Raw genomic sequence first — 18294 nt, forward strand, 5'->3', positions numbered from 1 at the left:
CATAAAAAGTTACATTATGGGTCGACTATTAAAGACCATAAGCTTCTAGGTTTTAAAGGTTCTAGGACCACTCCATAGTTAAAAACTAGGGGCGTTGCCAAAAATAAGCTATATGGTTTGGCATTAACCAATGAATGTCAAGTGTTCCTACGCAGAATAAAAAAATACTGCATGTTGTAGCCCAATTTATTTCCAAAAGGAACAGGGAAATGCAAAATGATGCCATGAGTCCTGGATGCTGTATAGTAGAATGAGGTTCATATGGTTATAAATAAGCACTAGAGGAAAATGTATTGCTTCTATGCGCCTCACTGTTACAAGGGCATTTTTGTTCTGAGAAAGGAGTCTTCCTGCACACTGAAAGGGTGTGACATCATGCCAAAGTAATGGTCCTTGCTGATCTCAAAGGTGCTTTTCAAAAGGCAATTAGACTTTCTTAATTTTTTCCCTTGAAAACGTTTTGCTTACTCTTGAAGAACTGAAGAAGCTTCTTGAATGAGAAGTGAAATGTTTTCAAGGGGAACCCTCCCCCCAAGAAAGTCCAGTTGCTCTTTGAAAAGCATTTTTTGGGACAATCATGACCTGAGAATCTCCATAGACTTTTGGCCCTTGGAGAGTTGAAAGTTCTAGCTGCATTAGGTATGCCACAGAAAAGCAAATTACCTCATATCTGAAAGAGAAATTTTAGGTCAGGCCATTGTTATATATGACATATGCACTATATAGTAAAGAGTTTTGATTGTAAGCAAATAGGGGGAAATGAATTTTAAGTCACAACTACCGGGTATCTACATGGATTGGAAATCATTGTTCATAGTTTGGGGATGGGGAGTAAAACCCAAGAGAAAGAGAACTGGTCCAAACCAACAGCTAAGCATAGCCAAAGTCCTGGTAGCCTCCACCATAGTGAGGCCTGGTCCCCAGTTGCAGGGTGACACTGGAGATACAGCTAGTGACTTGAAGGATTGTTCTTAAGAATTTTGATTGTACACACTCCAGGACGGCAAAATTGGAAAAGGGACCCAAGTGAGTATCATGAAAAACGCTGCTGGCTTGGCTCCAAACAACTTGAGCTGCATATACTGAACACCTTTGGAGGATGGTAGATGGCCTCCTGTGCAGTTTAAACCACGAAGTTCTTGTTATCTTTCTTGCTATGGCAGAGTAGAGAAGTAAACTATTTGAAACAGGAAAACTATTCCTTCTTCCGGTCTCCTAAACTCCATAAATGAGTTTGGACTCTGTAATTTTGGTTTTCTAGTAGTTAGGTTCTAGCAGGTCTTCCTTGCATCATTGTCTTAGAATTCTTAGTACTGTTGAAGGCCAATAAGAGTCCTTGAGAATATCACTGTATTGTCTGCTACTGTCAGGTGGAAAAGTGTATCCAGCAAGTTTTGGAGAGTGAAAGTCTGAGTTGTGGAGTTGATCCACCATGGAGTTAATTATATTGTTTGTTTATTATATTTATATGCTGCCCTTTTCCCCCGAAGGGGACTCAATATAAATGTTGAATAATAGTGCCAATAAGTAGCCTTATTTGATACTCCTGCAGGTTTCATTAGTACTAGCAAGATGGCCCTGGAGGCTTCACCTTACACTGAGCAACATGCCTTCATATAGCATTCATATTAGGTATAACAGGCAGCACACAGTTGACATGGCCTACAGTTTCTTCCCCCGTTTGATGCATGGGACAGAATCCAATGCTGCTTTAAAATCTAAAAGCAGCATTGGAGAATCATACATTTTTCAATGAAGGGCCAAGGTCCCCTTTCTTTTCAACAAGACACCCAGAGTTTGATTTTTAAGATGGCTGGCCATATAAATGTTTCAAGTAAATAAATGAATAAATATGCCCCAAAACAGAGCAATTCAATTATCATATTTGTTCAAAGTTTGCAATAACTTCATTAAAAACTATAGAAAAATCCATTTATTGGCATGCACTGCTAAACTCTGCCAAAATGAAAATACAGAACTGTTACAAAAGAAATTTACATATTGATTCCAACATTGTAAAAAACACACTTTTAATTGATTTCTTAGTAGTATGGACAGTTTCAACAGAAAATAGGAAGACAACTTCCTAACCCTAATTAGGAGGATATTCCAGATGAGGTACCCATAGCTTTTTCTTCAAAACAAAAGTTTGAACCTTCAGTGACAGAAAAAAGCCCACAGTATTTTTTCTGAACAAATCACATTTGCCACTTAAAATAGTTCAAAGCTAAATTGAATAACATCATACACCCAAAACAACAACAACAACAACAAACCTGCAGGAAAAAAATCCAGTAATTTGAATGCATATATAACTGGAAAGCATGCAGAACTCTTACAGAAGGAACTGACAAATCAATTAGGAAATGAAACATTAAGAAAACTGCAAATGTAGATATGCATAAAATAAACACAATAGAAAAGCTAACTATTATGTAAACAATGGAAGTGGTACATTGCAATGCTTAGGGAAAAGTACAAGCGGAAAACCTCGACGGAGGGGATAGTTCTGCCATCCTTAAAAAAGCAAGGGTTCATCTTGTGAGAGAAAGAAGTTGGGAATGCTGCCTGCTCTTTGTAAGGCAGTGAAGTTAGGGTAGTTGCAGACAAGCTGCTCTACCCCCCCCCTTTCTCCTCAGGCATTCATCCATTCTCTCAGAACTGCACTAATAGGGACATTCAAGCTGGTGCTCCAGCTGCCTGGCTAATTGAGCCCCACCCTGGTGTTTTCAAGGACATGCTGACCCAGGAGCAGCTTCGCCCCATCCAGTCTTTTCAGCTTACAAAAGCAAATGCTAAGACAGAGGGAGAAAAGGAGGTGTGTGTAGCAGGAAAGGTAAAAGCAAAGGGCCTATGGAGGAAGAAGCAGAGGTGACATCTGAAGAATAGCAATACCAATCGCACTTAGACTTTTATACCACTTTACAGCCCTCTCTAAGCGGTTTACAGAGTCAGCCTATTGCCCCCAGCAATATGGGTCCTCATTTTACTGACCTCGGAAGGATGGAAGGCTGAGTCAACCTTTAGCCGAGTAAGACTCGAACTGCTGGCAGGCAGCAGAATTAGCCTGCAATACTGCATTCTAACCACTGTGCCACCATGGTAATAGCAGCTATTACAAGCAAGCAAGGGGACGGTCATTCAACTGCTGGGACCACCAGCCATGATGAGCAAGCATATCCCACAGTCAGATGGAATCCAATGAGTTTGGACTTGGCAGCAACTAGACAAGAGCTAGCAAACTGAAACAGCACCTCATCCCCATTCATGCAACAGTGCTTGAATAAAAGCAAAAGCTGCACACAGGTATTCCTTGACTTACAATAGTTCATTCAGTGACTGTTCAAAGTTACAGCAGCCCTGAAAAAAGTGACCTATGACCATTTTTCACAGTTACAACCTTTGTAGCATCCCCATAATCATGTGATCAAAATTCAGATCTTTGGCAACTGGTTCATAGTTATGATCATTACTGTGCCCCAAGGTCCAGGGATCCCCTTTTGCAACTTTTTGACAAACAAAGTCAATGCGGAAGCCAAGTTCACTTAACAACCAGATTACTAACTTATCAAATGCAGTAGTTCGCTTAACAACTGTGGCAAGAAAGGTTGTAAAATAGACAAAACTCACTTAACAAATATCTCACTTAACAAGAGAAATTTGAAGTTCAACTGTGGTTGTAAGTTGAGGACTATCTGTATGTGTTACTTCAAAGATTTTGACTTTTGTCAAACAAACTCTTTCGTTTGACTGAGTATTAACAGACTAAATATTAAAGTACTAATTATTAAAGACATGTTTATGAGGCAACATCAACTTGAAAGCCTAGAAGGCTGAAACTGACCCAGAGCAATAGGCCAATTGTTGGAGTGTGTTGCAACAGAGTGTGTTGTATAGATTTCTTATGCTGTAATGTGTTCAATACTTGGAAAGCAAAACATCTTCACACAGCTCCTCTTTAAGAAACCATTCCAGGCCTACTCATTGGGGGCAATTTTTACCATTTCCAACTTCCCCCTTTTAGGGAAAATTGTTGAGAAGATAGTTGTCTTGCAGCTTTAGAGGGCTTTGTTTGAAGTGGATTGTTTGGACCAGTTGGGTTTTAGGACAGAGTATGTGGCTGAAATGGCACTACCACACTTGGAGATGACAAGGAAAGATAAAAATAGTGTATCCATTCTTGCTCTCCTTGGTTTTTTAGTTCTCAATAATATATCCTTCTCAACCAGCTCCAGGATCATGGAGTTAGGGACACAATGTTTGTTGGTACTCCTTCCTGCGAGGTCACTTCTAGTCAGTGTTTATAGGAGGGGACAGGTCTGATTTACAAGTCCTCTTAGGTGGGATGCCTCCTATGATACCCAACTGTATCTCTACCTTTGACTGAGCAAGTGTTGATGTGGAAGTTCTTCTCATGGCCTGGAGGCTATGGAAGTCTGTATAGGGAAGGACAGGCTTGAGCCTAGCTAGACATAATTGTTTTGATTTGTTAGGGTCTCCTGGATCTGGTGGTTTTCCTTTCTTAGTTCTGTATGAGGTTTCCCTATCTGAGAAAATATTTGTGCGGTTTGGGGGTCCCTCTTGACTTGTACCTCCAGTTCAAAGAGCAGATGGCAGTCAGGGTCAGGTTGCCTTTGCACAACTTTGTGTTGTTGACCAATTGCACTTATTCTTGAATTGAGAGGTACTACACAGTCTCTATGTTTCATTTATATCCTGAGCAGATTACCGCAATGCATTCTAATTAGGCTTCCCTTGAAGAATATTCAGAAGTTCCAATTGATCCAGAATGCAGCGGCATAGACAATTATGGGTATGCCTCATTAAGCTTATGTTACATCTTTGCTCTCCTAGCTGCATTGCTACGCCCAATTAGCTTCTATGTGTAATTCAAGGGGTTGGTTATTACCTGTAAAGCCCTATAAGGCATGGGGCATAATATTTGAAGGATCATTTTACTTCCAGTTATACCTAGCAAGTGTGTTTTTTATGTAGATGCATCTCTGTGTTAATTTGATAGCATACCTCTAATCTTGGACCTGCATTTTCTCCCTATAACTAACCTCCATAAAAATAATTATATGATAAAAATAATAAACATATCAGGAATAAATGTTGATAGTCATGATGGTATTGAAATACCCCAAACGTTCCTTGATATGAATACCTTTTGATATCAGAAAGGATCTCATCAACTTTAGATAAAGACAAAATATTCAGCAAGAAGATCCATAAAAATCAGTTGATAATAAACATTATGAAAATATGAAATCATATCAAAATAAGTACCAACCTCGTCTTTTGTTTTCTTATTTTCTTTTCTTAAATCTTCATATTCACCAATAGCTATAAACACAAAGAGGAATAATAGCAATACATTTAGAAAAAATATATTTGCTTTTATAACTTCAGTTAAGCTTTTACTATAGTGTTAAACCAGTGTATACACCCAAGATTCCGCATAATTTGTAAACAGAGTGGAATAAGAAGATCTAAATAGCAACATAAAAATAAAAGGAATTTTAATAGATTTTAATAGTTTATTTTTTAAAGAGTCACTCATGTTGGACCTTATTTGTTGCTGTGTTCTCATAGATGCCGGGCAAAATCTGACCAATGTGTGGGTAACAATGGTTCTATGGGCTGCTAGAAGAAAAGAGATATACCAAACATCACCTCTGCTTGACAGCCCTTTTATGAGGAGTCTAATTACTCCTGACATAAGTCACTATTAAAATTACAGTTTAGTTGAGCTTGTCACACATTTTCTGCAGTATAGGAGTCCTGTGGGCAGAGGTATTCACAGTAGGAAATCTTTCACTATCTATCATCAGGACTGCTGAAGACAGTACATCAAAGCTGGGGAGGGTAAATATGATATAATTTGTTAAGGAATGACAATAGCTGGCGTAGTAGTACAGGACAGCATCTAAGACTTATATTGCCTTTGTGCCATACTAGTATCTTTCTGGCATTTTATAATCTGAGAATTCTCTTCTTTAGTACTTTTTTTTCTTGACCATATTCATCCTTTTACGATCTTACTGGAGAAACCATATCCAGCTAATTTCATTTTGATATACATCTTCCAGATAAATTGAAAGTCATTATTGTTTATCAAAAGAAACATATATAACATACCATAAAATAACAAAGCAGTGAGTTTGTGAAATGAAATAATAAATAGAATATTAGATATAATAATTATATAAGAAGATAAAACCAGAGCTACAACTAAGAATTTAAGTATTTCCTTCTAAGTTTAAATGACAGCAAAGCAACAGTAACAACCTGGTTGATAATAGTTGGACACATCTGCAAGAACCTAGTTTAACTGTTCAAAATATGAGCCCTTGAGATCACCTGCCATCACTCAGTTGGTCGAATCTCCTTGTAAATGGGGCAGTGGAGGACATTGTAAGAATAATGTCCTTCATTTGACCAACATCCCATAGCCAGAAACCTTGTTTGACAGGACACTTGCAAAATCTTCCTTTAAGATATGCTGAGAACATGGTCAGTGGGCAAAGAGATGTACACACCCTTGGTCAGTGAGACACTGGTAATATTTACCAGGTACTGGGAAAGTTTTCTATATTTTTATAGTGACAGTACCAAGATGAAAATGTAGATGATTGTATTATATGGCATCTTTATTGCCATCCCTTTCAAAAAGCCAATCTCTAATATTTTCTCTCTTCCAAAAGTTAAGTAGCACAGGCAACAAAATTTGGTCCATTAATTCCAAATCATGTAATGAGAAAATAAGAGTCTGTAAAAGTGGGATTCTTAAAGGCCTTTTAGTTTCTTAAAGTGCCCCAATAATGCAAAATGCATTCTCATAGCAATGGAAAATTCCATCCTTAAGTAAGTAGCAGGGAGCCCTGGGAAAACGCGAAAATCTTTCTTTTGAATTTATTGTGGACTATTTCCCTTTGGGCAATTACCGTATTTATCAGAGTATAAGATGCACCTTTCCCCCCAAAAAAGGCTGAAAATCTGGGTACATCTTATACACTGAATGCAGCATTTTTGGCCTCCCGAAACCCCACCCCCTTTGCAAAAATGGATGTTCAGAGGGTTTGGGAGGCCTGCAAAGTACACATGGGGACTGGGGAGGGCAAAAACAAGTGAAAAATGAGTCGTTTTTGTTCATTTTTGTCCCCCCAACCTTCCAGGAGCACTTTGCAGGCCTCTCAAACTCTCTGTATGCCCCATTTTTCACAGAGTGCAAAACCTTTTTTAAAAATTTACCTCTTCAAAATCTTGGTGCGTCTTATACTCCAGTGCATCTTATGCTCCGAAAAATATGGCACCTTCTCATCCCACAACCAGAACTCAGCCCCATACATTATCTGGGCTCTGGCCTTGCCAGGAATATTTTAAATATAATCTTTAGAATCATTTACAACTGAGAAACCTTCGAACAGTACCCATTGTATCAGGGACAGTTGCTAAGACAGTAATTAAATGTGTTTTCCACGTAAGGGATTTATGAAAGGTAATATGTAGGCATTTAAAGGAGGAACACTGCTCTATTTGCTGGGCATACATTTTCTATTTGCATTTAGTATTATTTCTTCCAAATCCATTACCTTTGTTTTATCATAATTTATGCTCAATTTTTCCATTTCATAATAATCAGTTAGTATGGCCAATCTTGTAAAGCCAATCTCAGTATAGGAAATAAAGAGCCATGACAATGGCATACACTAACACTGAATTTTTCCATACATTAAGTGATAGGATGAAACAACTTTGTGATTTCATGGCCACTAGAAGTATTATTAATATAAAAGTTAAATAAGAAGCGAAAGAAGCAGCCCTGTTTGCCTCTTCTGTCCAATAAAATAGGGCAGCGCTGTCAAACGTGCCACAGGCCAGATGTGTCACATGCTGGCCCTACCCATGTCCGGTTTAGCAAAGGGGGGGAAAGTCGCAATACATCACATGACACTACCATAACAACGCGAGTTTGACTCCCGTGAAACAGAGTCTAACAAGGATCCTTGTGGGCCCAGTTTATGCTGGCTGATATGTAGTTCAATTATTAGGTTTCAGTAGGGATCTCTCAAGGTCTATCTTAACTAGTTGTCCCACAGATGAGAACTATCCATTAAAGAAGGCAGACAGAAGATCAATCAAGGCCACAAAGAATTGCTTTGTATGTTTGTTATATTTATGAATAAGGGCCTTCATGATACAGCAATCTAATTTACTATGCCCTTTTTGAAAGCCTGCCTATTCTGGATAACTAATAAATAATTCTTCTTCCCAATATTCTCATTTATTAAGAATTAATTTTAGAAGAAGCATAAAGTTTATAAGTATCTAACAGACTAATTGGATGATCACAAACAGCTTCCTACCCATTTTCCTTTTGAAGATTGTATATGTTATAGTTTGTTCCAGTGGGCAAGTACAACATTATCTATTTTTGAAAAAGTTTAGTTAGGAAGGGATCTCACAAGGAATCATTCAACTTATACATCCCTGGAGATTTCATATCCTTTTTAGGAGTTTTTCTCCTATGCTTAATTCAGTAGAGGCTGTTCGCTAAGTACGTTGGCAGATGTAAAAATGGTAGAATATTGGGTCCAATTTTGTGCTGAAATACATGCACGAGATATACAGTTGTGTATGAAAATACTATTAGCCAACAATTCCCTAAATTTCCTCTCTTTTTAAAAATTAAACTGAGATAAGTTTCTTCCACTGTGTCCTATGAAAAGACAATGCTAATGATGCCATTCATTCTTACATTTATTCATTCATAAGATTAATTATGATGTATAGGATGTTACCATCCTATTGCTTACTTGTATATCTGCAAAATGACTATTATAGTTAAATTTAGCATTTAAACATTCAAAAGTAAATAAATGTGTTTTTCTTTGTAAATTCAAATATTATTTTTAAATTTTAAAATCATTTTTAAATAAAGTTAATGTATTTTTTAAAAGCTAAATATTCAGCAGCAAGAACTGTGCAGGAAGTCAATGAAGTTGACCTGGGTACTTGAGAGACCGCCTGCTGCCAATTACCTCCAATAGACCGATTAGATCCCACAGATTAGGCCTCCTCCGAATTCCATCCGCTGGCCAATGCCAACTGGCGACTACCCGGAGGAGAGCCTTCTCTGTGGCTGCTCCGGCCCTCTGGAACGAGCTCCCCATGGAGATTCGAACCCTCACCACCCTCCAGGCATTCCGCAAAGCCCTTAAAACCTGGCTGTTCCGACAGGCCTGGGGCTAATGAGTTTTTGTCCCCTCTCGAATGGTATGGTTGTTGTGTGCTTTTAAATTGTGTATTGTTCTGTTCGTCTTTTTTATTCCTTATTTGTATCCCCCCCCCCCTGACTTGGATTGTGAGCCGCCCTGAGTCCCCTTGGGGAAAAGGGCGGCATAGAAATATAATAAATTCAAATTCAATTCAATTCAAGTTGCAAAATGACAACACAAATGAAAGGCTAAGCAATGCAAGACTATTTTGAAAAGTAGGATGATAATATATGTATATGGAATGATTATTGTGGAAGGGAATAAATATAACAAGATAGTAGACTGAGAAACTATTTGTCACAAAGTGACTCAGCAAGTACAGTAAAGGAAGGAACATTGCAGAGATATAATGTAGTTTAAATAGAGGACTTGCCTCTAGAAAATGTCTGCCAAATTATTTTAATTGTTGAACTGAAAAGGGGGAAATAGCTCTGAAGGAGGAACCTACTTTCAGAATTGTCTGGAGGCTTTCGAATCATGGTCTTCCCAATTTTGTAATAAAAGCACAAAATATAAACCTTAAGAAATACTTCGTTTGTATAATGGATTCTGAAACTTGTAAAGGGTTGTGTGACCATTGGCAATGTTCCACTGCAAATCCCAAGTCCAACTAGAGACACCATAGAAGTCTTAATCAGCTTCAGGAGACTACATATTACATAGGTATAAACCATTTCTGATAAATTCCTTGAAAACAGAATTACTGCTTATCCAGAAACATCGTAGTTCCAAAGGTCATATTAGGACTTTAAATGACTAAGGAGAGACACAATTTAGGAATTTTCCTGAACTTGCAGCTTCTGCTGCAAAAGCAGATAAAACTATGGTGCCTTAACACAATTCTGGTTGATGCACTCCAGGAATGCCAGGATGACAATAACTTGTGGCATTATCATTTTGTATTACAGTAGCAAATTTACCTGGGGATGCCTTTGAAAATGAGTCAGAAGGTGCAATTCTAAAATGTAGTAGTCCGGTTATGGTAGATGACTGTTGCTATATATCTCTTTTTTGATCCACTGGTTGATACATGTCTGAATCTAATTGAAAGTGCTGGTTTTGGTTATAATGTTTGCTTCCTGAGCCTCCTAGGTCAGGGGTCGGCAAACTTAAATATTCAGAGCCATTTGGACCTGTTTCCCACAGAAAAGAAAACATCGAGAGCCACAAAGTTCCTAGCCAGAAGCCCCCTGTTCAATTCTGGAGCTGACCAGAAGTTCAGTTCCCCCACCATAGTCTCCTACTAGCGCGGCGTACGTTTTCCTCTACCTGTCATAACCGAAAGCCCTATCAATTGTGGAGACAACTGGAAAACCCTCTCCTTGCCATAGAGCCTTCTCCTGGCGCACTGTGCTTCTCCCCCCCACCCCCCCACCGGAAGCTCCTCTCAAAATTGTGGTGCTGACCGGTGACGGAGCCGCAGCAGAGGAAGGGAAGAGCCACATGCGGCTCCAGAGCCGCAGTTTGCTGACCCCTGCCCTAGGTATCCTCTCGGTTGAACCTGCCTAATTCATGCATTCATGTAGCAAAGAGTCATCACAAGAGGATGTAGATCCTAAAGTAGGTCTACTGTTTTGCAGCTTCAAAGCTCAAGAACATCTTGCCACTTGGCACACCTGGTACACTCTCCATCAGCTATCTACAAGACAATTTAGACAGTGCAATACTTTTCAAGATTATTATTCAGAGATTAGGTGGGTTTGGGTATTTTTGCATGATTCCTGAATAACAATCTGTATTTCATAGCCAATTGTTTTAATCTTGGTTTTTTTTTTTGTTGTTGTTAAAATAAACTGTCAGGAATCTTGGAAGCTGGTATAACACTGACATAACAAATAAACACATAAACAACATCTATTAAAATATAACAGTGGATCTAAGAATGCATTAACATAACATATAAAGGTAACCAAAGACCGAAACTGAGTAACTGAGTGCATATGAATTCATGTATTCTAAATACATTGAGGTATAATTACTGTATATGAAAAGAGTTTGTGGTGTTCAGGATAAGCATTTCCCATGTCCAATAGCATTTTTATACTGTGTTTCCAATGACCTTTGTCTTCCTTTTCTGATTCTGTCCTCCTGTATTTAAAAAAAGCTACTAAAACTGACTTAAAAGAGCTATTCATTATTAATATGCTCCAAACAATATACAAATGGAATCCTTCAGATGACTTAGGAATTTTAGATGAACTGGACAATGCAATTAGTGATGTATTTAGCTTCACTAAACTAAACTAAGCTGCATCTGGCCAGCGGGTGCTTAGATCTGGCAGGAGGGACTGCCCTGGAAACAGCGAAGGTTTGGTCTGCGCCACAGTGCTCTACCAGCTCAGGAGGGCTATGCATGGTCTTCCCGAGCTCAATTGTCACTAGCAGACAGTTGCAGGAGGCAGCCCCAGCCGAAAACCAAGCTCGGGAGCCTGTTTTCACTAGTGCCCCCAATATGAGTAATGTCAAGCTCTGGCCACGTCCCCTCCAGCCCGTTTTGAAACCCTGAATTAAAGTGTTATATTTTATCCTGTATTCCAATGAATGAAATTAGTGGTATCAGAATAAATATACAAACTTCATTTAAGATATGTTTGTTTCATAAGCAACGTTCAGCTTCTCACACTTTTGACACTGGACTAAAGCACTGAAGACCAATTTTGTTTTCCTCTGCTGAAAGCCTTGTGGGTATCATTCAGACACTGTTCTACAACAGTGTCCTATATACTTAAGTTATTGCCCTCTTCTTCCTTTTTTGTTATAATTCCCAAGAACAGTCCCTTAAGGAAATGGCAATTCACCTTATTGATTCATTAGATCAATTACTAGTCTAGTGAAATGCCCATAATTATAAGGAGGGGGGGGGAAGTGGTGGAGGGAATGTCACAATGTTGAATTCAGCCTTCCTGAATCTTCTGCCTTACAAGGGTGCCTACAATTTCTAGCACGTAGACCAACACGTCTGGGATTCATCTGGATGGGGAAATACTATTTTAATTATATTTATCAATTCATTTTTATAGAAAAAAATAAAATATCTGTTTGGGACAGGGCTTATTTCATTTAAATTTAAAGTTATTTATATCACTCCTCCATGATATGTTTAATTATCAAAACGAATGAATGAATGAATGAATGAATGAATGAATGAATGAATGAACGAACGTACGTTTTATGGAAAGGGAATATATTATTATTGTCTGATATAATATTAATACCGATACATGTTTAATATTACAATTAATATTGTAAGTCACCCAGAGTGGTAAGATTGGCAGCCAATAAATAAAGAAATAATTTTTTTCCCCATCGGTGGATATTAGTTTAACTTTTTAGGATTTGTAGACAAACATGTAAAGAAGCAATCATTTTTGTGAATTTTCTTCATTGGGGGCGGGGAATCATGATTTTAATTTTATTTAGTACCAAACAAAACTGCACCTGCACTTTTTTTTGTAAAATAACGAAGAAATGAACCCTTCCCAGTACAATTACTGATGGATGGCTGTTAGGGATGTAATTTTGGGTTGGCAATATATATATATATATATAAGCCATGATTGAAATAATGTATCTGTCTAAATGCTCAAGTGAGATGTGATTGGATGCTGTTGCTTTAATCAGCCATAAGAGGGAGTAGGAACTACTACTGTTTGTTCCTGGTTGTTCCTGTATGTTCTCCGTGCTCGTTATTGGAGTTGAATACTGTATATTGGATGGTGGCTACTCTATATGTTAGTTACTGTCTACATGGTGAATCGTGAGTTGAGCATCTGTAAACCAACGTATTGTATCATAGACTGTGTATATAATTCAAGACTACTTATTGCTTGTTTTGGAGAATGTTTATCCTACTTTATTTTTGTTAACGCAAGTAAAGTTATCCTTGTTTTAACTTTGGCGGCTGTGATTGATAGTGTGACTATTCAGCGGCACATTCCTTGCTACCTTCTGCTACTCAACTCTAGCCTCCAAAAGGAGATATACTTAACAATGGCTGAAGGCTATTTATTGTTACAGGTTAAGAAAAGGAACCTTTGAAACTCCAAATCTTGCTGAAACATAATTTCAAGCAGTCACAACCAGTATCCTTGATAATGAAGAAAGTGAGACATTGCAATTCAATAATATTTGATAGAAGAATCACGACTGCTATAATAAAAATGGGTTTTAAATAGCAATATTACTTGTTTCTCCTATGTAGTTTTTTTCTCCAACAAACAAAATAATAGCCCTGTTCAGGTGATGCTTGCGTGCCCAAATCTCAATTTGCAAAAAGTGCTAATCAACTCTTCTAACTTGTGCTGGTGACACTAGTTTCTGTAAATATAAGATGATTGCAAACATGATAGTTCAGGACTCCAATCTGTATGCATGTACAGTATGACACTGCCTTGCTGCAGACAATCATCCTGGGTTTTAATTGATACTGTTATACTTATTTATTTGGTGCTCTGACCAACCCCCCCCCTGCACGGCCCGTTAACAAACGCAGGCAGACAAACTTAAAAGGGACTTCTGTCTTTATCAGTTTTCAGTTCAAACTGGCTTCGAGCCCAGAAAATAACATAAACATAAATCTCCGATAAGAATTCAAAACAACACTCTTACAAGCAATATGCACTTCTTCCGAAGTCTTCACGGATCAGTTTACAAGAAACACCAAAGCATTTATCCAAATGTAACAGGCATAATCACGAGTAATAAGCAAGCAATATTGTACCAGACACGGAACACACGAAGGAAGGAAGGAACGTATGTTGATTCCAGCAACTGGGGCGTGGCAGCATCCGTCCTTTTATCTCCAAACTTGCTTCTAACCACTCCCAGCTGCCTAATGAATCTTGATCCCGAAAGAACTCTCAGCAAAACTGCTGAGTCACAACAATTTGGTATATAAGACTACTGTGTATCTCACTCACTTCATCTACCTGAAGTGCTAACCTACTTGCTGACCCAATACTCAATCTACATCCCTTATCACTTCACTAAAACATAGTTTCCCAGCTACGGTATTACCTGCATCCCCCCATCCTTACACTCCTGGGCAACCAAAACCTCTGTCCCTCCACTGCATTCACTTGGAGCACCTGTCTGAACATATCCTGTATGCTCCGCATCTGTATATTAATAAAGCACTATGACTTTGGATCACACATGCTCCCTGATCCATGCACAGAAGACACCATTCATAGAATGTTTTTGCAAAATTCTATTACTCACCAGAGACAGAGAGAAAACTAAGATTTCATTAAAAAAACGCTCATATATTTTTGATAGTTAAGTCTAAATGCGACATTTAGAAATAAAAGCAACATCTGTTAAGTCAACTGGTTGGTACAGTTAACAGTTTTCTTCTTTATCTCTGTCTTCCTGCTTGTTAATAGGCTTTTGAGATCTGGTCTTTTTTTCTCACTTCACTCTTGAGAGTGACAGACAAAAAAACCAAATATTTTCTTACTAGAAGACCACACTTCTTCGGTTAGAAATTAAAATATCACTTCAGTGTTCTATGGTAATAGGAACTTTACACAATATTCTTGGAGAAAAATGCTTTTAGACACTGCTAAACAGGTGCTCCTTCAACAGTCAGCGGAGGATGCTTGGAATACATATTGCAGAACTGTTCATTTTTTCCTTCACTTTCTGTTCTTTCCTTCCCTTCTCTCTTACATTTATGGAGGCTCCTTCTCCCTGTGTATCTTCTCCTTTTTTCATTGACTTTTTTCATTTTTGCAACTTTAGAGGGGGGAGGTTAGGACTTGATTGTATGTGTTGTGCTCATACCATGTCAACAGAATAGGACTCATCAGGTATGTTATCTCTTACCTCCATACACTGCTGTTAACAGGCATGCATATACAAAACGACAGGAACAACAATTCCTAGTGATGATAATAGATTTGCGGTATATTCACATTTTATACATTGCTTTAAGAAAATGTTACATTCAATTTTAATTTAAACATCCAATTTCAACAAAATATTTTCATTTAGAAATCCAAACACCACCATCCCACCCCACCTTTTGTATCTTTTAAGAGACAGCCAGGGTGGGAACTGAAGTAATCCTTGTAACCTGAACTGAAATAATACTTTATTACATTATCATAGAGAGGGCAACAAGTCTTTCCAATTCATATCTGTGGGTTGTGTCCTGTATAAGGTAACGATAAAGGTTCCTCTCGCACATATGTGCTAGTCGTTCCCGACTCTAGGGGGCGGTGCTCATCTCCGTTTCAAAGCCGAAGAGCCAGTACTGTCCGAAGACTTCTCCGTGGTCATGTGGCCGGTATGACTAAATGCCAAAGGCGCACGGAATGCTGTTATCTTCCCACCGAAGGTGGTCCTTATTTTTCTACATGCATTTTTTATGTGCTTTCGAACAGCTAGGTTGGCATTAGCTGGAACAAGTAAAGGGAGTTCACTCAGTTACGCGGCGCTAGGTATTTGAACCGCCGAACTGCTGCCGACCTTTCTGATTGACAAGCTCAGTGTCTTAGCCACTGAGCCACCCCGTCCTGTCCTTTATGAAAGACCATAAATCGTGTACCAGGGTTACATGATTAGAACCTTTCCTATCCAGCTATTGGGTAGGATGAGAACAGGCCTTGCTAACGGTGTACTCAATGTATTCTTCTGAAACCCAACGTTGATACATCAAGCAAACTTTCAGGAAAGATAAATACTTAACCATCCTGCATTATTTATGCAGTGTATTCTGATATATTTGAAGAGCACTCTATGGTATATTTCCATAAATATATGGAATGTATTACAGTGCAGTTTTGACAACACTCATACAAGATATTAAATTACCAAGTGATGAAAACTGTGTTTGACCAGGATCACATCCATTAATTCTACTCAATCGTTTTACATACACCCCATAAATATTGCCTTACAACTAAAATTGTGTCAAAATAACATATGGAGATATCGTACACAGACACTATGTGTCAGTCCTGCTATTTAGACCAAACCAAGAAATCAATTCTACTCAGCAAAAACTACTTTTATTAATTGTGACTATAATAATAGAACCATACAAGTCTGACTTGTTAATCCCACCCCGCACCCCGACCCCCATAGTCAGGTGAATTTGGGAGGAATCTGCCTTAGTCTTTTGCACATATCTTCTTTTTGTTTTGCATTTAAGTCATGTTTTCCCTTTTGTTGCTTTGGTGAAGGATATGGCTATCTCTATCGAGGTCAACACTCAACATTGCTCTTACGAATGTATGTCAGTCACAATATTGTCCACAACTAAACAAATTGTGGTTTTTGCATAATGATGTCATGACACATTTTGTCCCTTATTCAAAAAGAATAGCAATGTTTTAAAATAATGTTCATTTTAAAAATGTATAGTAGGGAGAAAGCTGGATCTAGAACCAATGACTATCCTATACATGTATGAGTAAATAGATACATGTTGAGATACGCTGAAGAAGCCAGTACAAGAGACTACCATACTTCCCTTCCCAAAATAATTCCATAAAATATTGCCACTGGTAAGATGCTTCTCCTAGCTACTTCTCCAATTTTCTTCTCCAAAGTTAATTCACAGGTGGGACCACAAGCAATTGGGCTTTGTTGTTGAATGTCTATATCTTAAACTTGACTTGATATTTTACAAATAGCATAACTCTTAATGGATGTTGGCTAGAGTGCAATAACTTTTTTTCTTTTTAAACTTGCACTATTTTATATTATATTTTAATGGCTTCTCTTATTTTTATCCTTATTAAATTAAAAATATAATACATAATGTCTCAGAAATCAGGAATGTCCTTCCATTCCTGATTGGGCCACACATTTTGCTACCTTTGAGCTGGATCAGTACAGGTAGTCCTTGACTTACAGCAGTTTGTTTAGTGACCGTTCAAAGTTACAACAGCACTTATGACCACTTTTCACATTTGGCAACCGACTCATATTCATGACACATTGCAATATCCCAGAGTCATGTGATCACTTTTTGTCACCTTCTGAACAAGCAGTCAATGGGAAGCCAAATTCACTTAACAACTGTGTCACTAACTACAGTGATCCACTTACAAACTGTGTCAAGAAAGGAAATAAAATGGGGCAAAATTCACTTATCAAACATCTTACTTAACAGAAATGTTGGGTTCAATTGTGGTCACAAGCCGAGGACTCCCTATATATACCTTTAAGGTGCTTCTTTGAGAAAATTGTTAATTGACTAGAGTTTTTCTTCTAAAGTTTTTTATTCTACTTAATTCATTACTTTATCACAATAAAAAGCTCACATTTGGAAATCTTTCAAAACACAACTTCTTCTATTAGATTGTATTAGATTATGCTTAGGTTATTAATAACTAGAAATATTATTTGATTATAGTTGTTGATGTAAAACTCCACCGAGAGGCAAAATCTGCATAGAAATCCCGAAGTTCCCAGAAATTTCACAAAAAAGTTTGAAAGTGGAGCATCTCAACTGATTCAGAATGCCAAATGGTGGCTGGAATGGGAAGCTAGCAAGCTGCAAAGCAAAGCACCCAATTAAACAATGTCTCTACGCCTGATCAAATCAAAAATTCTTTAAAAGAAAATGATGAGTGCCTAGTGTTTTTCCTTGTTTACTGATAAATTAAGTTTTATACTTGGCCACACTATTATAGCAATTATTTTGTGAGACTCTGTTCTGCAAATTTCAAGTTAAGGACCCCTGGCATAGTTTGTAGCTTAGAAGGACAAATAGTTTGTCTGCAAAAGATCACAGTTCAGTTCAAGACATTGGAGATTAACCTTTTCACAATTTTTTTATAGCAAGGGAAGAACTATCTTCTCTTCTCCTGTACTTATGCCTTTCCCCCTGCCACTGAGTTTTGAAAAGGCACCCCTCTTTCAGCGTTAACAAAACCGAAAAGTTTCATATCCAATCTTCTCAGCACTAAAAAGAGAGCCCACTCCACTATTGGGAAAGAAATTGTCTATTCCACCTGCAGACATATGGTTACATAGGATGTTGGAAGGCTTCATGAATGAG

At 38.0% G+C, this 18294-nt stretch overlaps 1 protein-coding gene across 1 annotated transcript in view; it reads right to left on the bottom strand.

Annotated features, from left to right (window-relative positions):
- Positions 1-18294, bottom strand: part of SHTN1 (shootin 1) — an 82233-nt gene that overhangs the window by 62064 nt on the left and 1875 nt on the right. The window contains exon 2 of the mRNA XM_087725872.1: positions 5294-5346. Within this exon, the coding sequence (XP_087581998.1) occupies positions 5294-5346 (53 nt within the window). The remainder of the gene's footprint in view (positions 1-5293; positions 5347-18294) is intronic.

The sequence above is a fragment of the Thamnophis sirtalis genome, unplaced genomic scaffold, assembly GCF_051295495.1.
Source record: "Thamnophis sirtalis isolate CommonGarterSnake01/CBP01778 unplaced genomic scaffold, rThaSir2_p1.2 scaffold_11, whole genome shotgun sequence".
Lineage (NCBI taxonomy): Eukaryota > Metazoa > Chordata > Lepidosauria > Squamata > Natricidae > Thamnophis > Thamnophis sirtalis.